The sequence below is a fragment of the Nicotiana tomentosiformis genome, chromosome 9 (assembly GCF_000390325.3).
Source record: "Nicotiana tomentosiformis chromosome 9, ASM39032v3, whole genome shotgun sequence".
Lineage (NCBI taxonomy): Eukaryota > Viridiplantae > Streptophyta > Magnoliopsida > Solanales > Solanaceae > Nicotiana > Nicotiana tomentosiformis.
Genome location: NC_090820.1, coordinates 17,875,384 through 17,900,964, shown reverse-complemented (window position 1 = coordinate 17,900,964; position 25,581 = coordinate 17,875,384). Strand labels below are relative to the sequence as shown.

General features: G+C 40.4%; 1 protein-coding gene across 1 annotated transcript; it reads right to left on the bottom strand.

Annotated features, from left to right (window-relative positions):
- Positions 1–3,778: 3,778 nt before the first annotated feature.
- Positions 3,779–5,608, bottom strand: LOC138898444 (uncharacterized). The gene is made up of 2 exons (XM_070184511.1): positions 5,157–5,608; positions 3,779–3,884 (listed from the first exon to the last, which is right to left on the bottom strand). The coding sequence occupies exons 1-2, from the start codon at positions 5,606–5,608 to the stop codon at positions 3,779–3,781; spliced, it is 558 nt and encodes a 185-aa protein (XP_070040612.1).
- Positions 5,609–25,581: the final 19,973 nt, after the last annotated feature.

Genomic DNA, 25,581 nt, shown 5'->3' with positions numbered 1-25,581 from the left:
GACAGGAACTTCAAGGTCTGTGAACGCCGACAAGTCTACCTTAAGTCTCCGGACAGCGGACTAATAGCAAAATCTTGATCAACCCGAGCCGGTATCAAAATCTGCACAGAAAGTGCAAAGTGCAGTATCAGTACAACCGACCCCATGTACTGAAAAGTGTCGAGCCTAACCTCGACGAAGTATTGACGAGGCTAAGGCAAGGCACCTACATATCAACCTGTACAATTTAACAGTGTATATACAAATAACAGAAATGAACTAAACAGGAAATGTTGGGAAGGGAACATACTGAGGGGAATACAAGATAAAGAACTACAACAGAATGATCACCGGAGCAGTCAATATACCATGAATCAACCGGAATAGTGAATACAGTAAGGAAAAATGCACGACATCACCCTTCGTGCTTTTACTCTCAATCTCACCATAAAATTAATAGAAATGGCACGGCATCACCCTTCGTGCATTAACACTCACAATATGGTACGGCATCACCCTTCGTGCATTAACACTCACAATATGGCATGGCATCACCCTTCGTGCATTATCACTTACAATATGGCACGACATCACCCTTCGTGCATTAACACTCTCCCTTACCATAATGCAATGCATAAATAACAACAGTGAGATAGAATAACAAGTACAAACCTTACTTCAACATTTGGTTACATAATATCAATCTCAACTTTGAAATAAAAACTCAATTATCACCAAACAATACGTAAACATGATGAGAATGATAAATTGAACAACACAAGTATAACACATAGCAATTTGGCATAGGAATGAGACAATATAAGAAAAACAGAGAAACATGGAAAACAGGTAAATTGATGGCGCATAAGTACTCGTCACCTCACATATACACCGCTCACATGAATTTCACTTAGCAAGTAATCTAAGATTCCTAATTCCCTCAAGTCAGGGTTAGACACAACACTTACCTCGCTCCGAAGGCCACTTAATTCTCAATCACATCTTTTCCTTTGGAATTCACCTCCAAACCACTCGTATCTATTCAAAAATGACTCAATAAAATCAAATATTGCTAAAGTAATCGAATATATTGCATAAATTAATTTCCCAAATATTCCTCCAAAAAGTCGAAAAATCGACCCCGGGACCGCTTGGTCAAAACCCGAGGTTCGGACCAAAATACATTTACCCATTCATTCCCGAGCCCGAATATATATTTGGTTTTGGAATCCGACCTCAAATTAAATTCCCAAATTTCCGAAATCTCTAGTTTCTACCCTAACCTCTAATTCTACCATGAAAACTCTAGATATTTGGTTGAAAATTCCAGAAATGTAATGGGTAATTGAAAGAAAATGGTTTAGAATCACTTACCAACAATTTGGGGAAGAAATGGCTCTTGAAATATCGCCTCTCACCGTTTGGTTTTTGAGAAAAATGAATTTTTGGCTAAAATCCCGTTTTTGGAGTCTGTTTTAAGTCACTGGACAGGCCTTCATCGCTTTCGCGAGAGGCATGTCACGCTCGCGATGCACAGCGGCCTAAGGCCTTCGCGCTCACGTAAGGCAGCTCCCCCAAGCCTTCGCATTCGCGACCCAGTGGACGCGTTCGCGTAGAAGAACATGACCGCCTCCCCCAGGTCCCTTAAACTATCGCATGAGACAGATCGCGTTCGCGAAGGGTACCACCCCCAACGCTTCGCGTTCGAGACCAGTCCTTCGCATTCGCAAAGAATAAATTTCCCCTGCCCCCATTTTACCTTTCGTGTTCGCGACACTACCTACGCGAACGCGAAGAAGGGCACACCAGAACAACTGCTGCAGCAAAAATCTCAGATTTTCTTAGTGCAAATCACCACGTAGCCTATCCGAAACTCACCCGAGCCTTCAAAGATCCAAACCAAACATGCACACAAGTATAGAAACATCATACGGACCTGCTCGTGCGATCAAATCGCCAAAATAACACCTAGAACTCCGAATTTAGCACCAAATCGAATAAAACTCTCAAGAACACTTTAAAATTACTATTTTCTCAACCGAAGGTCCGAATCACGTCAAATCAACTTTTGTTTCTCGCCAAATTTCTCAGACAGGTCTTAAATATCATAATGAACCTGTACCAGGTTCCAGAACCAAAATACGAACCCGATACTAACAGTGCCAAATATCAATCAATTCTTAAAAACAAATAATTTCCAAACTTTTAATTTTCATCAAAAATTCATAACTCAAGCTAGGGACCTCCGAATTCGATTCCGGGCATACGCCCAGGTCCCATAATTCGATACGGGCCCACCGGGACCGTCAAAACATGGATACGAGCCCGTTTACCAAAGTTTTGACTGACTGTGCACGCAAATAAATGAGGGTAAAAATGAGATTTTTAAGGCTTAAGAGCGCGGATTTGAGTTCTAAAACATAAGATGACCTTTTGGGTCATCAAATTCTCCACCTCTAAAACAACCATTCGTCCTCGAACGGATATAGAAAAGTACTTGGGCTGGTGAAAAGGTGGGGATATCTACTCCGCATATCGGACTCGGACTCCCACGTAGCTGCCTCAATAGACTGACCTCTCCTCTGCACTCAAACTGAAGGGTAACTCTTTCATCTCAACTGGCGAACTTGCCGGGCTAGAATAGCCACCAGCTCCTCCTGGTAAGTCAAATGCTTGTCCAACTGGAGAGAGCTGAAATCCAACACATGGGACGGATCGCCATGATACTTTTGAAGCATGGACACATGGAATACCGAATTAACAACTGCTAAACTAGATGGCAACGCAAGCCTGTAAGCCACCTCTCCCACTCTCTGCAGAATCTCCAAAGGTCCGATATACCTAAGGCTCAACTTTCCCTTTTTTCCGATCATTACACCCTTCATGGGTGACACCCGAAGTAACACTCTCTCTCCGGCCATGAATGCAACATCACGAACTCTATGGTCGGCATAACTCTTCTGCCTGGACTGAGCTGTGCGAAGTCGATCCTGAATAATCTTAACCTTATCCAAGGCATCCCGTACTAAGTCTGTGCCCAACAACCGAGCCTCTCCCGGCTCGAACCACCCAACTGGCGACCGATATCGCCTACCATATAATCCCTCAAAGGGAGCCATCTGAATGCTCGATTAGTAGTTGTTGTTGTAGGCGAACTCTACAAGGGGCAAGAACTGATCCCACGATCCTCCGAAGTCTATAACACAAGTGCGAAGCATATCCTCCAAAATCTGAATAGTACGCTCGGACTGCCCGTCCGTCTGAGGATGGAATGCTAAGCTCAACTCAACCTGCATACCCAACTCACGTTGTACTGCCCTCCAAAAGTGCGAGGTAAACTCCGTACCTCAATCAGAAATGATCCGGGCACATCGTGAAGACGGACGATTTCACGAATATAAATCTCTGCTAACCGCTCCGAGGAATAGGTAACTGCCACAGGAATGAAGTGCGCTGACTTAGTCAGCCTATCCACAATAACCCATACAGCATCGAACTTCCTCTGAGTCCGTGAGAGTCCAACAACAAAATCCATAGTGATACGCTCCCACTTCCACTCAGGAATTTCTAACCTCTGAAGTAAACCACCAGGTCTCTGATGCTCACACTTTACCTGCTGGCAATTTAGGCACCGAGCTACATAGTCAACTATGTCCTTCTTCATAAGCCTCCACCAATAATGCTGCCTCAAGTCCTGATACATCTTGGCGGCGGCCGGATGAATAGAATACCGGGAACTGTGAGCCTTTTCAAGGATCAACTCATGAAGCCCATCCACATTAGACATACAAATACGACCCTACATCCTCAAAACTCTGTCATCTCCAACAGTAACCTGCTTGGCACTACCGTGCCGCATTGTGTCTCTAAGGACAAGTAAATGAGGATCGTCTTCCTGTCGATATCTGATGCATGCAAACAAAGAAGACTGAGCAACTGTACAAGCTAGGACATGGCTGGGCTCAGAAACATCAAACCTCATGAACTGGTTGGCCAAAGCCTGAACATCCAATGCAAGCGGTCTCTCACCAACTGGAATATATGCAAGGCTACCCATACTGGCTGACTTTCTACTCAAAGTATTGGCCACCACATTGGCCTTCCCGGGATGATACAATATGGTGATATCATAGTCTTTCAATAGCTCCAGCCACCTCCTCCGCCTCAAATTGAGTTCCTTCTGCTTGAAAAAATACCGCAAGCTTCGATGATCAGTGAAAACCTCACATGGCACGCCGTAAATATAGTGCCTCCAAATCTTCATCGCGTGAACAATGGCTGCTAGTTCTAGATCATCAACAGGTTAATTCTTCTCGTGAACCTTCAGTTGCTGCGAAGCATATGCAATAACCTTGCCACCCTACATCAACACCGTACCCAAACCAATACGGGATGTGTCACAATATACTGTATAAGATCATAAACCTCTGGGTAGTACCAATACCGGTGTTGTGGTCAAAGCAGTCTTGAGCTTCTGAAAGCTCGCTTCACACTCGTCTGACCACCTGAACGGGACACCCTTTTGGGTTAATCTGGTCAATGGGGCTGCTATGGATGAAAACCCCTCCACAAATCGACGGTAATAGCCCACCAAACCTAGGAAACTATGGATCTCTGTAGCTGATGTGGGTCTATGCTAGTTCTGGACTGCCTCAATCTTCTTAGGATCCACCTGAATACCCTCTGCTGATACAACGTGACCCAAGAAAGCAACTAAACTCAAACAAAACTCGCATTTAGAGAACTTAGCATATAACTGGCTGTCTTTCAGAGTCTGAAGAACGATCTGAAGGTGCTGCTCATGCTCCTCTCGACTGTGGGAGTAGATCAAGATATCATCACTAAACACAACCACAAAGGAATCCAAGTGGGGTTTGAACACCCGGTTCATCAAATAAACGAATGTTGTTGGGGCATTTGTCAACCCAAATGATATCACTAGAAACTCATAATGCCCATACCGAGTCCGACAAGATATCTTAGGAACATCGGATGCCCTAATCCTCAACTGATGGTAGCCAAATCTCAAATCAATATTTGAAAACACCTTGGCACCCTGAAGTTGATCAAATAAATCATCAATCCTCAGCAATGGATATTTGTTCTTGGTGGTGACTTTGTTCAACTGCCGATAATCTATACACATCCTCATCGATCCATTTTTCTTCTTCACAAACAACAACGGTGCACCCCTGGGCGAGACACTAGGTCTAATGAAGCCCTTATCAAGCAAATCTTGCAACTGCTCCTTCAATTCTTTCAACTCTGGCGGGGCCATGCGATATGGCGGAATGGAAATAGGCTTAGTGCCCGAAGCTAAATCAATGTAGAAATCAATATCTCTGTCGGGTGGCATCCTCGACAAATCTGCAGGAAACACCTCTGGAAAATCACAAACAACCGATATTGAATCTTTGGAAGGAACCTCCGTACTAGAATCGCGGATATAAACCAAATAATCTAGACGCCCCTTCTCGACCATATGCCGAGCCTTCACATAAGAGATAACCTTGCTGGCAGAATGGCCAAGATTCCCTCTCAACTCTAAACGAGGCAACCCCAGCAAGGCTAAGGTCACCGTCTTGGCGTGACAATCTAATATAGCATGATAAGGTGACAGCCAATCCATACCCAGTATGATATTAAAATTAACCATGTAGAGAAGTAGAATATCTACATGAGACTCAAGACCCCCAATGGTGACAACACACGAACGATAAACACGATCTACAACAATAACATCTCCCACTGGTGTGGACACATACACAGGAGCACTCAAAGAATCACGAGGCACAACTAAATAGGAAGCAAAATAGGATGACACATATGAGTAAGTAGATCCCGGATCAAATAGAACTGAAGCATCTCTACTGCAAACTGAAACGGTACCTGTGATAACAGCGTCAGATGACTCAGCCTCAGGCCTAGCTGGGAAAGCATAATACTGGGGCTGGGCCCCAGCACCCTGAAATACGTCCCTGGGACGGCCTCTAACTGGCTAGTCTCCACCTCTAACGGTGTGACCTCCACCTCTAACTGGATGTCCTATACCTCTAGCTGCCTGACCCCTGCCTCTAGCTAGCTGAGTAGGTGGTGCAGCAACTGGTGCCGGAACCATGGCACGAGAACTCTGCTGTTGTGAGATGGCCGTTGCCCGAGGGCAAAATCTAGCAATGTGCCTCGGATCATCACAAGTATAAGATAACCTCGGCTGTTGTGATTGTTGACCCTGAAATTGATTCTGTCGACCAGAATATCCACCCTGATAATCTGGAGTAGAGGTGCACTAATAGGAGCTGGTGGTGCACTGTAGGCTAGCTGGTCGGAATAATACATCTAAGGACCACGACCACCTGAGGCACCGTGGGATGCTTGGAGCACTGAATGAAACGTCCAAGGAGGATGGCCTCTACCAAAAATACTCCTTCCTCTAGATGAGTCACCGCTGAACTCACCGGAATGACGAGGTCTCTTGTCAGACCCCTGACCTCCCTGAGTAAGAACCATTTCGACTCGTCTGGCGACATTAGCAGCCGCCTGAAAAGAAATCTCACTCTTGGTCTCCTTAGCCATATGCAATATGAGGACTCTTGAGACTAGTGTATATCTTCTACTTCTTGATATGGTAGATTTTGATGTCATCTTGGGTATCAATTGGCTATCACCTTATCATGCTATATTGGATTGTCATGCCAATATGGTGACCCTAGCCATTCCGGGGTTACCTCGATTAGAGTGGAAAAGAACTCTTGGTCATTCTACCAGCAGGGTTATTTCATATATGAAGGCTCGGCGTATGGTCGAGAAGGGGTGTCTAGCTTATTTGGATTATATTCGTGATCCAAACGTGGAAGTTCCTTCTATGGATTCAGTTCCAGTTGTCCGTGAATTTTCATTTGTATTTCCTGCAGATCTGCCAGGAATGCCACCCGACAGAGATATTGACTTCTGTATTGATTTAGCTCCGATCACTCAACCCATTTCTATCCCACCATACCATATGGCCTCGCCGGAGTTGAAAGAATTGAAAGATCAGTTGCAAGACTTGCTTGATCAAGGATTCATTAGACCTAGTGTCTCGCCGTGGGGTGCACCAGTATTATTTGTAAAGAATAAAGATGGTGCAATGCGAATGTGTATAGATTATCGGTAGTTGAACAAGGCTACTATCAAGAACAAGTATCCACTGCCAAGAATTGATGACTTATTCGATCAGCTTCAGGGTGCCAAGTTGTTTTCAAAGATCGACTTGAGGTCTGGTTACCATCAGTTGAAGATTAGGGCATCTGATGTCCCTAAGATAGCTTTTCGAACTCGGTGTGGGCATTACGAATTCCTAGTGGTGTCATTTGGGTTGACAAATGCCCCAGCAGCTTTTGTGGATTTGATGAATCGGGTGTTCAAACCCTATTTGGATTTTTTTGTGATTGTATACATTGATGATATCTTGATTTACTCCAACAGTCGAGAAGAGCATGAGAAGCATCTTCAGAGTGTGCTTCATACTTTGAAGAATAATCAGTTATATGACAAATTTTCAAAATGTGAATTTTGGTTAGACTCAGTTGCCTTTTTGGGGCATGTTATATCGGCAGAAGGCATAAAAGTTGATCCTAAGAAGATTGAGGCTGTTCAGAATTGGCCTACACCTACTTCAGTTACAGAGATCCAGAGTTTCCTAGGTTTGGCAGGTTATTATTGTTGGTTCGTGGAGGGGTTTTCATCTATAGCAAGCCCATTGACCAGACTGACCCAGAAAGGTGTTCCATTCGGATGGTCAGACAAGTGTGAGTTGAGCTTTCAGAAGCTCAAGACTACTTTGACTACTGTGCTAGTGTTGGTATTACCCACAGGTTCAGGATCTTATACGGTGTATTGTGATGCATATCACGTTAGGCTTGGTGCAGTATTGATACAAGATGGCAGGGTGATTGCATATGCGTCACGGCAGTTGAAAGTTTATGAGAAGAATTATCTTGTTCATGACTTAGAATTGGCAACCATTGTCCATGCTTTGAAGATTTGGAGGCATTACCTTTACGGTGTCTCGTGTGAGGTATTTACTGATCATCGTAGCCTGCAGTATCTGTTCAGGCAAAAAGATCTCAATTTGAGGCAGAGAAGATGGTTGGAGTTGTTGAAAGATTATGATATCACTATTTTGTATCACCCCGGAAAGGCCAATGTGGTGGTCGATGCTTTGAGTAGAAAGGCTGTGAGTATGGGCAGTCTTGCATATATTTCGGTTGGTGAGAGACCGTTAGCTGCAGATGTTCAGACTTTGGCTAATCAGTTCGTGAGGTTAGATGTTTCAGAGCCCAATCGGGTTCTAGCTTGTACAGTCGCTCGATCTTCTTTATATAAGCGCATCAGAGAGTGACAATATGATGATCCTCATTTACTTGTCCTTAAGGACACTGTGCGGCACGGTGATTCCAAACAGGTTGATATGGGGGATGATGGAGTTCTGCGAATGCAGGGTCGTATTTGTGTGCCTAATGTGGATGGGCTTCGTGATTTAATTCTGGAAGAGGCCCACAGTTCCAGATATTCTATTCATCTAGGTGCCGCCAAAATATATCAAGATTTGCAGCAACATTATTGATGGAGGAGAATGAAGAAGGATATAGTTGCATATGTAGCTCGGTGTCTAAATTGTTAGCAAGTAAAGTATGAGCATCAGAGACCTGGTGGTTAGCCTCAGAAGTTAGAAATTCCTAAGTGGAAGTGGGAGTGTATCACTATGGATTTTGTTGTTGGGCTTCCACGGACTCAGATAAAATTCGACGCAGTTTGGGTCATTGTGGACAGGTTGACCAAGTCAGTACATTTCATTCCATTGCCAATTGCCTATTCTTTAGAGTGGTTACCTGAAATTTACATTCGTGAGATTGTCCGACTTCATGGTGTGCCCGTGTCTATCATTTTTGATCGAGGTACACAATTCACTTCACATTTCTGGAGGGCTGTACAACGTGAGTTAGGCACGCGGGTTGAGTTGAGTACAACATTCCATCCAGAGACAGATGGACAGTCAGAGTGCTCTATTCAGATATTGGAAGATATGCTTTGCGCTTGTGTTATAGACTTTGGAGGTTCTTGGGATCAGTTCTTGCCACTTGCGGAGTTTGCTTATAATAATAGCTACCAGTCGAGCATTCAGATGGCTCCATATGAGGCATTATACAGAAAGCGATATTGTTCGCCAGTTGGCTGGTTTGAACCGGGAGAGGCTCGGTTGTTGGGTACCGATTTGGTACAAGATGCCTTGGATAAGGTCAAAGTTATTCAGGATCGACTTTGCACAACTCAGTCTAGGCGAAAGAGTTATGCTGACCGAGGTTCATGATATTACATTCATTGTTGGAGAAAGAATATTGCACCGCATTTCACCTATGAAGGGTGTAATGAAGTTCGGAAAGAAGGGCAAGTTGAGCCCTACGTATATTGGACCCTTTGAAGTTCTTGAAAGGGTGGGTGAAGTAGCCTACAGGCTTGCACTACCACCTAGTTTATCAGCAGTTCATCCGGTGTTCCATGTGTCTATGCTCTCGAAATATCATGGTGAACCGTCCCATGTATTAAATTTTAGCTCAGTCCAATTCGACAAAGATTTGAATTATGAAGAGGAGTCGGTAGCTATTGTAGCCCGGCAGGTCCAACAGTTGAGGTCTAAGAGTTATCCTTCCGTTCGGGTATAATGGAGAGGTCAGCCGGTAGAAGTATCTACCTGGGAGTCCGAGTCGGACATGCGGAGTAAATATCTGCACCTTTTCACCAACTCAGGTACTTTTCTAATTTCGTTCGAGGACAAACGTTTGTTTTAGAGGTGGAGAATGTGATGACCCAAAATGTCATATTTAAATTTAATAATTTATTCTGTGTTCTAAGACTCACAAAGTACTATTTATTATTTCTCGACTTGTGTGCATAGTTTGTATAATTTTTCAGAAAGTTTTTATATGAAAAACAGATTAAAATGTGAAATAGAGCTTTAAAACTCAACTGAGTTGACTTTGGTCAACATTTTGAGCAAACGGACTCGGATCAGTATTTTGATAGTTCCGATAGGTTCGTATCATAATTTGGGACTTGGGAGTATGCCCGAAATTTAATTTGGAGGTCCTTAATTTAAGTTATGGCAATTAAACGGAAACTAGAAGCTTAAAGGTTTAAAGATTTCAAAGTTTGACCACAAATTGAATTTTATTGATATCGGGGTCGGATTCGAGTTCTGAAAATTTTCATAGGTCCGTTCTGTCATTTATGTCTTGTGTATAAAATTTGAGGTCAATCAGACTTGATTTGATAGGTTTCGGCATCGTTTGTAGAAATTGAAAGTTTCAAAGTTCATTAGGCTTGAATCTATGTATGATTTGTGTTTTTAGTATTGCTGGATGTGATTTGAGGTTTCGACTAAGTTCGTATGGTATTTTAGGACTTGATGGTATATTTGGTAAAGGTCTCGGGAGCCTCGGGTGAGTTTCAGTGGGTTAGCAGATCGAATTTTGACTTAGAAGAAAATCTGAAGGTTTCTGCCATCTGATGTAATCGCACCTGCGGAATTTTCATCGCAGGTGCGAGCTTGCAGAAGCGAGCCTTCCATTGCAGATACGTCCAGGCGTGGCTGGGGCTTCAATCGCAGAAGCGGCAGGTAGCCGCAGAAGTGGCCCCGCACCTGTGGGCGTTTGATCGCAGAAGCGCAAGGGCGCTTGGTGAGGCAGCTTCGCAGAAGCGTGTCCGCAGATGCGCACAAAATCCTGCAGAAGCGGAAACCCTAGGCAGTACAAAAACAGGGGGTTCTGAGCTTTTGCCCTTTTGGGCATTTCAAGCTCGGGCTGGGCGATTTTGAGCGAGGTTTTCACGGAAAATCTTGAGGTAAGTCACTTGTGATCATTTCTACTTCATAATATTGAATTATCAGACTAGATTACATATTTTTGAGGTGTAAATCGGGGATTTGAACTTAGGGATTTGAAAATAAAATTTGAAGATTTGGATGTCGAGTTGAGCTCGAATTTTGGTAAAATTAATATATAGTTAGACTCGTGGTTGAATGGGCTTCCGGATTTTATAACTTTTGTCGGGTTCCGAGACGTGAGCCCCACGGGCAATTTTTGAGCTAAATTTCGGATTTTGATGGAAAATTAATATTTTCTTATAGAATTAATTTCTATAAATTTTATTGACTAAATCGAATTATTTGTGACTAGATTTAAAGATTTCGGACATAAATTCGCGAGGCAAAGGTTTATTGGATTCTTGAATTTGATTGCAAAGCAAGGTAAGTGTCGTGGTTAACCTTGACTTGAGGGAGTTGGACTTATTTGTCTATTTGCTACATGATTTAATGTGCGGGTACAACGTATATGTGAGGTGACGAGTACTTATGCGTTGTGGTTGAGTCAAATCATGCAGGTGAAATTTGTTTATTGTGAATAATTATCTATTTAATAAAGATATTCCTACTTAAGTTTATTATTGATTATTTGATCACTATTAGTGAAATTATTATTCATTTGATTATTGTTGAATATTTTGGAAGGTGAAGTCGGTATTCTGGTATTGAATTGATTGATAAGTATATATCCCCGCATTTAAATACTCTTCCAAAATTATATAATTATTTTCATGGTAAGAAAGAGTGTAAAAGCACGAAGGGTGATGTCGTGCCATGTTAATTATTTATAATATTATTGTCATGGTAAGAAAGAGTATAAAAGCACGAAGGATGTTGTTGTGCCATTTGTGAGTGTAAAAGCACGAAAGGTGTTGTTGTGCCATTTGTGAGTGTAAAAGCACGAAGGGTGATGCCGTATCATTTTCAGAGAGTGTAAAAGCACGAAGGGTGATGTCGTGCCAAATGAGAGTAAAAGCACGAAGGGTGGTGCCGTGCCATTTTCATATTATTATTTGTTCATTTTATTGTTGATGAATTAATTAACTGCTAAGTGATACATCTCCTGCTGAAATTATTATATCATTCCCCTTCGCATGTTCCCTCCCAATTTATAAATAATTATTTATTATATTATTGTTACTTTGTATTTGTATATACTTGTACAGGTTGTTTACGTACGTGCCTTGTCATAGCCTCGTCACTACTTCATCGAGGTTAGGCTTGACACTTACCAGTACATGGGGTCGGTTGTACTGATACTATACTTTGTACTTCTTGTGCAGATTTTGGAGTTAGTCTCAGCGGCATACCATAGACTTGCTCGGATTCAACTACCCAGAGGAGACTTGAGGTATAACTACAGAGCGTCCGCAGTTCTAAAGTCTCCTTCTATCTTATCTTAGTTGTGTCTTACTTTTCAAACAACTTAAATTTTATTCAGGCCTTTATTTGTATTATCCTAGTAGCTCGTGCACTTGTGACACCAGATTCGGGGATGTATGTTGATAATTTGGTATTTATAGTCTTCCGCACTTTATTTCAGTAATCTGACTTCTATTTAATTAAATTTTCTTAAAAATAGTAAAGATTATTTTAACGTTGACTTACCTAGCAAGTGAAATGTTAGGCGCCATCACGATCCTGAAGGTGAAAATTTCGGATCGTGACAGAGGGGGAGGGGTGAGCACTAGAAACATGGGGACTTGAGGGAAGGGGGGTGAGTGAGGAGAGTAGCATAAGAAAATATTTTCTACTCTCTAACTAAACATTAGAAAGTATTTTACTGAAAAGTTTTACACTCACCAACCAAACAAGAGAAAATAAGTCATAAAATCACTCATTTTCCATGAAAACCTTTTCTAGGAAAATATTCTCCATGGAAACATATTCTAGAAAAATAATTTCCATAAAAACATATTCCTTCATACCAAACACACCCTTAAACTCCTCTACTCTCACCTTGCTTTTTATCTTTCTTTGCTTTTTCTGCTCTTTCCCAATGTTTCTCCTAAGATTAGGCAAGGCGTCAGTTCCTGCATACTTACATTTATTAAAACTCAGTAATTCTTTGTTGGTTCTCTGTAGGGAACTTAGAACTGAGGTACTTTGATATATATACGGAGATTGTACCTAATGGACTCTATGAACATGCCATTTTACGTCTGAAATAATGATTGAAACATGAGACTGCAATTAAGGCAAGATTCTGTATTCATACCGCACAAGTCATATATATCATCAAATAATGTGGCAATGTGCTATGCATATCAATGAAATAATATCATGAGATAATTAGTTTTGTCTTTGTTATTTTTAGAATGAATTGACTTTATTATTTGGTATGGGTGTTCAATTGACAATTTTCTATTAAGCCTTACATTTTTATTTTAAACACTCTTAATAGGTGACTTTGTGATGACCCAATATGTCATCTTTAATTTTAAACATTCATTTCTGTGTTCTGATACCTCGAATAGCACTTTCAACATTTCTCGACTTGCGTGTGCAGTCCATAAATTTTTCTGGAAAGTCTTTATGTGAAAAATTAATTAAAATGTGAAAAAGTGCTTTAAAACTCACTTAAGTTGACTTTGGTCAATATTTTGGGCAAACGAATCCGAATCAGTATTTTGACTATTTCGGTAGGTCCGTATCGTGATTTGGGACTTGAGTATATGCCCAAAATCGAATTCGGAGGTCCCTAGCTTGAGTTATCACCATTTATCGAAAATTAGAAGTTTGAAAGCTTAAAGATTCCAAAGTTTGACCGTGAATTTGATTTTATCGATATCGGACTCGGAATGAGATTCCGAGAGTTGGAATAGCTCTGTTATATCATTTCTGACTTGTGCGCCAAATTTGAAATTATTTCGGATTCATTTAATACGTTTCGGCACGTGTTTCAGACCATTTTGGTAAAAATTTACAGGTCTCGTTCTGGTGTTTCGCACCTGCGCAATTTTGGCCGCAGGTGCATGATCGCTTCTGCGGAGGCAGTGTCGCTTCTGTGACTTTAAGGCCAGGGGAGAAGCTTCCGAAGCTTGGGATGCAGGTGCGCGTCTGCTTCTGTGGTGCCATGATCGCAGATGCGATCGTCCTCGCTTTTGCGGCTTCCTTCGCGCTTCTGCGCAGTCGCTTCTGCGACGTTAAGGTCCGCAGATGCGGTTCTCTACTCGGCTGCCCTGTTCTGTAAATACTAGTCCGCATATGTGAAAATTTGTCCGCAGATATGAAAATTTGTCCGCATATGCGAAAATGCTGGAAAGAATACATAAAAATGGGTGTTAGCCATTTTTGCTCATTTTTGAGTTTTGAGTCTCGGATTTGGGCGATTCCAAAGAGTTTTTTCACGACTTCGACTTGGGTAAGTGTTCTATACCCGAAAGTGAGTATATTTAATAAATCCATGTTTATATTCATCGATTATTTTGGATTTAGATGGAAGAAATTAGAATTTTTGTAAACCTTTCCAAAAACAAAAATTTAGGATTTGAAAGACAATCCGATGTCGGAAATCTATAATTTTAGTATGGCTAAACTCGTATCGAAACGGGTGTCCGGATTTCGTGTTTTTTCGTCGGGTTCTGAAAAGTGGGCCTCACATTGACTTTTGGTTGATTTTTCCGAAAATGACTTAAATTAAGTCTCTTTTGAATTATGAATAATTTCTAAGGTTCAAATTGAATTGTTGGTAAATAATTTGCTAGGTTTGATTGGTTTGGTGAATAATTCGAAAGGAAAAGCCGTAGTCGAGTAATCACTTGAAATTACAAAACAAGGTAAGTGTCGTGGTTAACCTTGAATTGAGGGAATAGAACCCTTGAATTATTTGTTAAGTGAATTTCATGTGTAATGACGTATAGGCGAGGGGACGAGTGCCTATACGTCGTCAAATTGATTGTTTGCGTATTTATCTGAAAAACATAAATTATTTTAAATCATGAATTAATTATTATATTAATTATTTCTCTCATATTCTTTGTCCAATATTAGGTCTTGAATTTATGCTATAATTGCTACATGCTTATTTGAATTATGTGTCTTAATTTTCTACTTGACATTTAGAATATTAAATATTAAATATTAAATTGCCTATTTTCTCCTTGATTTTCACAATTAATTGCTACTTGTCATTATGTCACGACTCGAAATTTCCACCGTCGAGACCGTGATGGCGCTTAACATTTCACTTGCTAGGCAAGCCAATGTTAGAGAATTCATTAAACCAATTCTTATCACATTCAGTAAATAACAGCAAATTAACTAAGGTGAAATATAATGAGTGCGGAATAATATAAAAACTGCATTAATTACTACCACCCGGATCTAGAGTCACAATTCACTAGCATTTTAGAATTCATTACAAGCAGTAGTCCGAGAGAAATACAACTGTTTGAATGAAAGAAATAGCAAAATAGAAAAGTTAGACGGGGACTTCAAGGTCTGTGAACGCCGACAAATCTACTTGATGGAAGTCTTATCTTCTTGGCAGACCACCAAATTCTCCTCCCATGACTTGGGATAGATTCACCCGTATTTTTCTGGACAAGTATATTCCACCCTCCCAGAGGGAAGAGTTGCGGTTTCAGTTTGAGAAGCTCCAGTAGGATCAGATGTCAGTGACCGATTATGAGGCGAGGTTCTTTGAGTTATCTCGCCATGCACTAATGACACTCCCTACTGAGGCGAAGAGAGTGTGGAGGTTTGTTGCGAGTATATATACTGGCATTCAGGCCACTATCGCCCGAGAGGTTGAGATGGGGACGACTTCTTATGAGCTAGTCGTGGAGATAGCCCAGAGGATTGAAGGTATGCGTCAGCATAGCCGAGAGCAGGTAATGAGAGATAAGCAGTTTAGATATTCTGGAGAGTTCAGAGGTGCTCCGTATGGGGAGTAGAGGTCAGTTCATGAGAGGGCAGTCCAGCAGGCCCCCATATCTAGCACCACCACCTCCTCGGAGTGCTCCAGTACGACCTTATATCAGTGCTATGCCAGAGAGTTCTTATCGCCCACCAGCTATTCATGGCTCTTCGAGTGGGTATTCAGGTCACCAGGGCCAGACCTTTAGTCAGCAGCCCATCGTACCGAAAAGTTGTTACGAGTGCGGGAATCCCAGTCATATGTGGAGATTCTGTCCCAGGCTTCGGGGTAGACCAGTGAAGCAAGGTCAGCAGCCTATGATTACCGCACCAATTGCTCTACCAACTGTCAGACCACCAAGAGGTGGAGGGCAGGTGGGTAGGGGTCATCCTAGAGGTGGAGGTCAGTCAGGCGTAAGCCAGCCAGTTGGCACTCCAACTCGATTCTATGCTTTTCCGGCCAGACCAGATGCAAAGGCCTTAGATGTAGTGATTATAGGTATTATTTCTGTTTGCAGCAAAGATGCCTCCGTATTATTTGATCCAGGGTCAACATATTCCTATGTGTCATCTCTATTTGCTTATTTCCTGGGTGTTTCTCGTGAGTCCTTGAGTACTCTTGTTTATGTGTCCACTCTTGTGGGCGATTCTGTTGTTGTGGATAGGATCTACCGGTCCTGCATTATTACATTTTGTGGTTATGAAAATAGAGCAGATCTTCTACTGCTTGAGATGACCAACTTTGAAATCATCCTGGGCATGGACTGGTTATCTCCATATCATGCCATCCTAGATTGCCATGCCAAGACTGTCACCTTGGTTATTCCAGCATTGCCTAGGCTGGAGTGGAAGGGTTCGTCTGTTAGTGCATTTAATCGGGTTATTTCTTTTATGAAGGCTCGACACATGATTGAGAAGGGTTGTTTGTCTTATCTAGCCTATGTTCGGGATACTACTGCAGAGACTACGACTATTGATTCAATGTCTGTAGTTCGGGAGTTCTCCAATGTATTTCCTTCGGATCTTTCAGGCATGCCACCTGATCGTGATATTGATTTCTGTGTTGACTTGGCTCCAGATACCCATCCTATATCTATCCCACCATATCGCATGGCTCCGAAATAATTGAAGGAGTTGAAAGAACAGCTTGAGGAGTTACTAGCCAAAGGGTTCCTTAGGCCGAGTGTATCGCCTTGGGGTGCACCGGTATTATTTGTGAAGAAGACGGATGGTACTATGCTTATGTGTATCGATTATCGACAATTGAACAAAGTCACTATTAAGAACAAGTACCTATTGATGCGTATTGATGATCTATTTGACCAGTTGCAGGGTGCTAGGATGTTCTCTAAGATCGACTTGAGGTTGGGGTACCATCAGTTGAAGATTCAGGATTCGGATATTCCGAAGACTGCTTTCCGGACTAGATATGGTCATTATGAGTTTCTGGTGATGTCTTTCGGTTTGACTAAGGCCCCAGCGGTATTCATGGATTTGATGAATAGGGTATTCCGGCCATATATTGATTCGTTTGTCATTGTCTTCATTGATGACATTTTCATCTACTCACGTAGTAAGGAGGAGCACGAGTAGCATATGTGAGTGGTACTTCAGACGCTGCGGGAACAAAAGTTGTATGCTAAGTTCTCTAAATATGAGTTTTGGCTAGATACTGTAGCATTTTTGGGACATATTGTATCGGGCGAGGGTATTAAAGTTGATCCTAAAAAGATCGAGGCAGTTCAGAATTGGCATCGTACCACTTCGACGACTGAGATTAGGAGTTTTCTAGGTTTAGCAGGTTATTATCATCGATTCATGGAGGGCTTTTCATCTATTGCAGCACCTTTGACCAAATTAACCTAGAATGGTGCTCTTTTCCGATGGTCCGATGATTGTGAAGTGAGCTTTCAGAAGCTCAAGGCAACATTGACTACAACACCAGTGTTAGTGTTGCCTTCCGGTTCAGGGATGTATATAGTGTATTGCGACTCTTCACACGTTGGTTTAGGTTGTGTATTAATGCAGGAGGGGCGAGTTATTGCATATGCTTCACATCAGCTGAAGCCCCGCGAGAAGAATTATCCAGTACACGATTTGGAGTTAGCTGCAATTGTCCACGCTCTAAAGATTTGGAGGCATTATCTTTATGGGGTGTCTTGTGAGGTTTACACTGACCATCGTAGCTTGCAGCATTTGTTCAAGCAGAGGGACCTAAATTTGAGGCAGTGCAGATGGCTGGAGTTAATGAAAGATTATGATATGACTATCCTATATCATCCGGGCAAAGCAAATGTAGTTGCAGACGCCTTAAGCAGAAAGGCGGAGAGTATGGGTAGTTTGGCTTTTATTGCAGCTGAGGAGAGTCCATTAGCTTTGGATATTCAATCCTTGGCTAACCGACGTGTGAGATTGGACATTTTAGAGCCCAGTCGAATTCTTGCAAGTGTTGTAGCTCAGTCTTCATTATTTGAGTAGATCAAGGCTCGCAAGTTTCATGACCCACACTTATTGGTTCTTCAAGAAACAGTAATACGAGGTGGTGCCAAGGAGGTTACTATAGGCGGAGATGGTGTTCTGCGACTCCAGGGTCGTCTATGTGTTACTAATATGGATGGACTGAGGGAAAAGATCCTAGAAGAGGCACACAGTTCTCGGTATTCTATTCATCCATGTGCTACGAAGATGTATCGTGACCTGAGGCAGCATTATTGGTGGCGACGAATGAAAAAGGACATAGTTGAGTATGTAGCTGGGTGTCTAAATTGCCAGCAAGTTAAATATGAGCACCAAAGGCCAGGTGGCCTACTTCAGCTGATGACTATACCAGAGTGGAAATGGGAACTCATTACTATGTACTTTGTAGTTGCGTTACCGCAGACCTTGAAGTTTGATGTAGTTTGGGTCATTGTTGACAGGTTGACCAAGTCGGCACACTTCGTTCCAATTGTGACTATGTATACTTCAGAGAGGTTGGCCCAGATTTATATTCAGGAGATAGTTTGGTTGAACGGTGTGCCAATTTCCATCATATCAGATAGAAGCCCTCAGTTTACTTCACATTTCAGGGGAGCAGTACAACGTGAATTGGGACTAGCGTAGAGCTCAGCACAGCCTTTCATCCGCAGACCGATGGCCAGTAGGAGCGGACAGTCCAGATTCTGGAGGACATGCTCAGGGCATGTGTGATTGACTTTGGAGGTCAGTGGGATCGTTTCTTGCCTTTGGCCAAGTTTGCTTATAACAACAGTTACCAATCCAGCATCGAGATGGATCAATTTGAGGCTTTATATGGTCGGCGATGTCGTTCGCCCATCGGATGGTTTGAGCCCGGTGAGGCTAAGTTATATGGTACTGATCTGGTGAAAGATGCCTTGAAAAAGGTAAAGTTAATTCAGGAGCGACTTCATACAGCACAGTCCAGACAGAAGAGTTACGCAGATCAGAAAGCGCGTGATTTATCATTTATAGTGGGTGAGAAAGTTCTCTTGAAGGTTTCGCCGATGAAGGGAATCATGAGATTCGGGAAGAAGGGTAAGTTGGGCCCAAGGTATATAAGCCCATTTGAGGTGTTGAAACGAATTGGGGAGGTTGCTTACGAGCTTGCTTTGCCTCCCAGTCTATCAGAAGTTCATCCGGTTTTCCATGTATGTATGCTCCGGAAGTATCATGCTGACCTGTCACACGTGTTAGACTTCAGTACTGTTCAGTTAGATAAACGTTTGGGTTATGAAGAGGAGCCAGTTGCCATTGTTGATAGATAGGTTCGCCAGTTGAGGTCCAAGAAGATTTCTGCAGTAAAAGTCCAGTGGAGGGGCCAACCAGTCGAGGAAGCAATTTGGGAGGCCGAGGAAGACATGCGGAGCAGATATCCACACTTATTCAGCACTTCAGGTACAATTCTAAACCCGTTTGAGGACAAACGTTTGTTTAAGAAGTGGAGAATGTAATGACTCAACCGGTCATTTTAACTTTTAGAACTATGTTCCCCTAAATAAAACTCCTTGTATGTGGTTTTATTAATTTATGATTTGCGGGGATGGTTGGTTCGGGATTTGGAGGTGTTCGGGATGAAATCGGAACACTTGGTTCCTTAAGTTGGCCTTAAAATGCTAAATTTGACTTCGGTCAACATTTTTAGAAAATGACTCTCGTATAGAATTTTGATGATTCCAACAGTTCCGTATGGTGATTTTTGACTTAGGAGCGTGTTCAGAATTTTGTTTGGAAGTCCATAATTAATTAGGCTTGAAATGGCTAAAAGAGGAATTTAAGTTTGGAAGTTTGACCGGGGAGTTGACTTTTTGATATCGGAGTCGGAATCCAGTTTTGAAAATTTTCATAGCTGTGTTATGTCATTTATGACTTGTGTACAAAATTTGAGGTCAATCGGACTTGATTTGATAGGTTTCGGCATCGAATGTAGAAGTTGAAAATTTTAAGTTTCAATCGGACTTGATTTGGTGTATTTTGTTGAGGACCCGAGGGACTCGGGTGAGTTTTGGACGGCTAACGGATCATTTTTGGCCTTTAGAAAATAACTGATAGCTGCTGGTATTTTTCTTCTGGTTTCTTTATACGCGATCGCATAAGTTCATCTGCGATCGTGTAAGCTAATTTGAGGCAGAGGTGACTTTGTTCTATGCGATCGCGTAGGCTTGTTTGAGGCAGTGATGATTTTGTTCTTCGTGATCGCGTGAAGAGGGCCGCGATTGCATAGCTGTGGGAGTTTGTTATTAGCGAACACGTGAAGAAGGTCGCGTTTGTGTAGAGTAAATGGAGCAGAAGTAGAGGTTATGCGTTTGTGCTTCGCGATCGCGTGAATGAGTTCGCGATCACGTAGGCCTGTGAGTTTGAGCTTCACGATCGCGTGGACAAGTCCGCGATCGCGTAGGGTTAATTTGGGCAGTGGAAAAATTATTCTTCGCGATCGCGTGAGAAGGTTCGCGATCGCGTAGAGCAAATAACGGGTAAGTGTTCTTAACTAAATATTAGTTAAATTACCCGAATCCGTCACTTTTTTTATCATTTGATTGGTGGATTAAGTTGGAAAAGTTTGAAAACCCTCTTGGATAAATTTGAGGATTTGAGGGCCGAATTGTTATCGCAATTTAGTAGTTTTGTTATGGGTAGACTTGTAGTTGAATGGGCGTTCATATTTCGTAACTTTCGCCGAATTCCGAGACGTGGGCCCAACAGACAATTTTTGAGTTAATTTCGGATTTTTATTGAAAAATATAGTATTTTCTTATGAAATTGATTCCTATAATTTTTGTGACTGTATCGAATTATTTTGGCTAGTTTCGAGCCATTCAGAGTTGGATAATCGAGGAAAAGGCCTACTAGTGGATTAAATTAGAGCAAGTCGAGGTAAGTCTCTTGTCTAACCTTATAAGGGGAAATTTACCCCATAGGTGATTTAAATTAATAATTGTTTCTAATTGTGGTGGCTACGTACGCACGAGGTGATGAGAGTCCGTGCATAGCCACTATTTAAGCTAAAATTCGAGTAGTTTAGGACTCATATCATGAATTACGTGTGTTAATTGTATCCTTTATTTAATTAAAGTATGTGAACTATATTGTGAATTGTTAGGAAAAATAGTAAAAGAATAAAATCTCATATACTTGAAATTTTGTATAAATTTATTTAATTGTTAAAAGAAATTGTACATCCTCTTGTATTAATCTTAATATATATATATATATATATATATATATATATATATATATATATATATATATATATATATATATATATATATATATATATATATATATATTCCTCATTCCCGAGGTACATAACCAAATGTCCTCCTTTTTTGTGGAGCGGGCCGAATGCCTCGGCAGTATAGATGCATCTATGGATTGCGCCACACGTCCCTCGGCAGTGTACACGACACTCTGGATTGGGCCGTACGACATCGGCAGAAATCGTGCCTAATAACAATAATTACACGATACCTTGATATTTTAATTGCAACTTATGAAGGTAAATAGATAAATTGAAAATTATCGCATTTGAAGGAATTTAATTATTTCTGCTGGTTAAAGAGTATTATGGTAAATTCTATAAATCATGTTGATTTAAATATTTCTATTTTTATTTTATTTATTATTATTGACCCTTAGCGAGTGTCAAAGTCGACCTCTCATCACTACCCCTTCGAGATTAGGCTTGATACTTACTGGGTACACGTTGTTTACGTACTCATGCTACACTTTTTGTGCAGGACCTGAGACAGGTGATATAGTTGGACCTATCGGCGCGCACTCACGTTATCCAGAGGCTTAGTGGTGAGCTGTCTTTCCGAGTAGTTTTGCAGCAACTAGTGCCTCTTCTTGAAATTTTATTCTGTCTATTTTATTTCATACAGTATTTAGAATTTTTGTGTAATCTACTAGATGCTCATACACTTGTGACACCAGGTCTTGGCACACATACTAGTAGAAGTTTTTTGACTTAATTATTTTTCTTGGTTATTTTAATTTACCAGATCTTTTCGCATTGTCTTGATTCTTGCAAGTAAGAGGAGTTTAATTACTAGGTTAATTTTTAAAGAGTTGAATATGTATTTAAATCACTAGTTAACTTGCCTGGCTGTAGTGTTGGGCACCATCATAACCTATAGGTGAAATAGGGTCGTGACACCCGTGTTCCCCATTTTTGAAATTAAAATCCGAATTAGTATTAAAAAAAGAATAAAAAAAAGTATAGTTCTTGTTTTTGACTAAACCTTAGTCAAGTTACTTACAAAAACAAAACAAAAAAAAAGCAAAAACAAAAAAGATTGTTCTTGAGTTTCAAAAAAATAAAAAATAAAATTTATCGAAGTATTCTTGTTGATTGTTGGGGAAATATTACTTTTGGGAATTCTTGTTAAGGACGAAGTAGTGCTAGTTCACATTAGATCGTTCTTAATATTTGAAACTGACTATTTCTTTCGTGCCAATTCTTTCGTGCTTTTCTCGTTATTTTTGTAGAAGGTTTTTTGACTTCCGTCCTTAATTTTTAAAAGTCCGTTCTTGATTACATAAACTCCACTCTTAAATGACTTAAGAAAACTCATTCTTTGATAGGTGATTTGTGAGTTGAGATCAAACATTGAGAATTTCCAAGGAGTGAGGCAGAGATTATACACGAGTGAAAAGTGAAAGCTCATAAATGAGATAAAACACAAGAAGTTAAGTGGGCTTGTTTGAATCAATTATTTTTCCTATAAGCATGTCTTTTGCAGATTCAAGCAATTGAGATGAAAAAATGGTTGAATATCTTGATGACGAATGTTGGGATTCCTATGATGAAGATGATGAAGGAAGAAGTTCATGTAACTCTTGTGGGAAGTACGATGGGTGTATTCCTTGTCATGATTCAAGTGAAGACTCAAGTGATGACGAAATATGGTATGTTCCTTATCATGATTCATATGTATATGATTCGTACGAGTATGTTACTAACAAGTATGATAACCAGCATGCTTGTCATGAAAGATATGGAGTTGAATCAAGGAACATGAAAGAAAAATATGAAAAAATATTTTACAAGGGTAGTGAGGTAAGTTTGATCCTTGAAAACTATAAGATATCGATACCGTTCTTTGAAGGAATTCATTGTCCGAATGCCTATCTTAATTGGGAGAGCAAGGTGGACGATGTCTTTGCATCTTATCCATGTTCGGAAAGCGAAAGATTGAAGCTGGTTACTAAAGCACTTCATGGGAATGTTTCTTTGTGGTGGTACAACTGTGAAACTACCTCTTAAACACTTCATGTCCATCCATTGAGACTTGGGATACAATGAAGTTTCTTTTGAGAAGTAAGTTTGTACCTTTGAGTTTAAAAGATATGGGGCACAAGAAGAATGAGACTTCCATGAGGGAAAAATCTATTTCTTTTGATTACCCAAGAACATCAAAGCATGAAAGCCTTCCAAAAGGAGATCTTCTAACGAAAAATTCTTTTTCATGTTTAATTCCATCTGCAATAAACAACAGTGAGCAAGCGAGACAAAATAAAGAGAGGAGTAAGGGAGTGACAATTCACAATTTAATAGAGGCGAACAGAGACGTTGAGAGGAGTAATATGAGAGAGATGTTAAAAGAGAAATATTCGAGCGAAAGTGAAGAAAGCGTTGCAAAAGAAAGTTTGAGTGAAAATACTTCTTGTCTTCATTCTGACTTGTTAGCGCCTTCTTTGTCTAGTTTGTATTTCTCTAATGTGCAGGCCTTAAAGGATACTTTTGGCAAATTGGAGGAAACTATGCAAGATGCCACTATTTCAAGTGGTCAGGGAAAGCCAGATGATACAACATTAAATCATAATGATCCATTCTTAAGCGTAAGAAACAAAGGTAAAGAAGAACTTCTAGGAGTAACTCAAGGTATAATGACTGATCATAACTCCTTTTCTTTGAGAGAATATTTTTCTCGTATAAGTGCTTGTGTTCGGTGTGATTCTTGTGAGCCTATTGAATTTTTACTTTTTGTTGCAAATCATGAAGTTTGTTGTGATGATTCACTAGTTGATCTCAATAGTCAGGATAACAATAAGTCCTATGAGTTTGAACTCGATGGTCTTATGTGGAGTGACTTTGTAAATAATCTATTTGAAAGAGGAAGGGAAGTTGAATATGCACCTTATTTTGAGGAGATTGATGCTTTAAATGGAGACATAACTCAAAGTACTAATGGCCATAACTTTGTTGATTATTTGTTTCAACTTTATAGTAACGATTGTGTTGTTGAAAGAACTTCCTTAATGAGTGAGTTTAAACTTGTTGATTTTTCTTCTCATGAAAATAATATGCTACAATGTGATGAGAGCATGGCACAAGAAAAGTTGAATGAGAAACACAAAGAGAGCTTGGGGAAGCATGAATCTTGTTAATGTAATGATACTTACCACACTGTGACAATTGGCAACCTCTCGTGGTGAGTGTGTTTATTATATATACTGATAGTACTTTTAAAAAATTTATTATAGATGTTTAATGCAATTTAATCAGTTATATCATTCATATTTTTAGGCTAAATTAGCATAGTAGATTTGTTATGAATTATTATACATTGTCGTAGGCCGACTCAATCTAACAATGTAAAAAAAAACAAATATATAATATTAGTACACAAAGTCAATTAAATTAAAACTCGAAAAACACAAGCCAAAATCCCTGGTTTTGTCAAGCCACACATTTTCTTCAGAAATCACGTGTGTGTGCTGGGATTGTGACTTAACGAAAAATTGGTACGTAGATTTAATTCGTATCAAGTGATCAATTTACCAAAGTAAATCCTATTCATCTCAATAATAAATTTTTATGTAACAGTCAGAGTTGATTTTAAGTAACGTAATTTCAAAACTGTATTGCCTGCAACATGTTTTTTACCCTTCTGTAATTTTATTTCCCCTCCTGTTTTAAAGTTATTGTTTTAATCTTTCTTTTTTCGACGGCACTATCCAACTAGCTTGTACACACCACGACTATTTTATTGATGTAGCCTAATTTTCTAGCACATTTTTAAATAAGGATAATAAGATCCTTGAATAACTTTGGAAAAATTACATGGTGTAACTTATGCACTATATTTACCATACATAAATACATTTTGAAATAGTCACAACTCGTACCTACTCTTTGTATTTGGTAGTAAAATCCTAACAGTAAATACAATGTATAAAGTGTATGGAGTCACATACGGTGATACAATAACTGTGTGTATCACTGTATTTTAGTGTATTGTATGTGTTGATTGATACAGCCATTTAGAGCGAATGAATATAAGTGATGCAAGTTGTTAACATTGAACAATAGCTACAAATAATAATTAGATAAACTATAATTA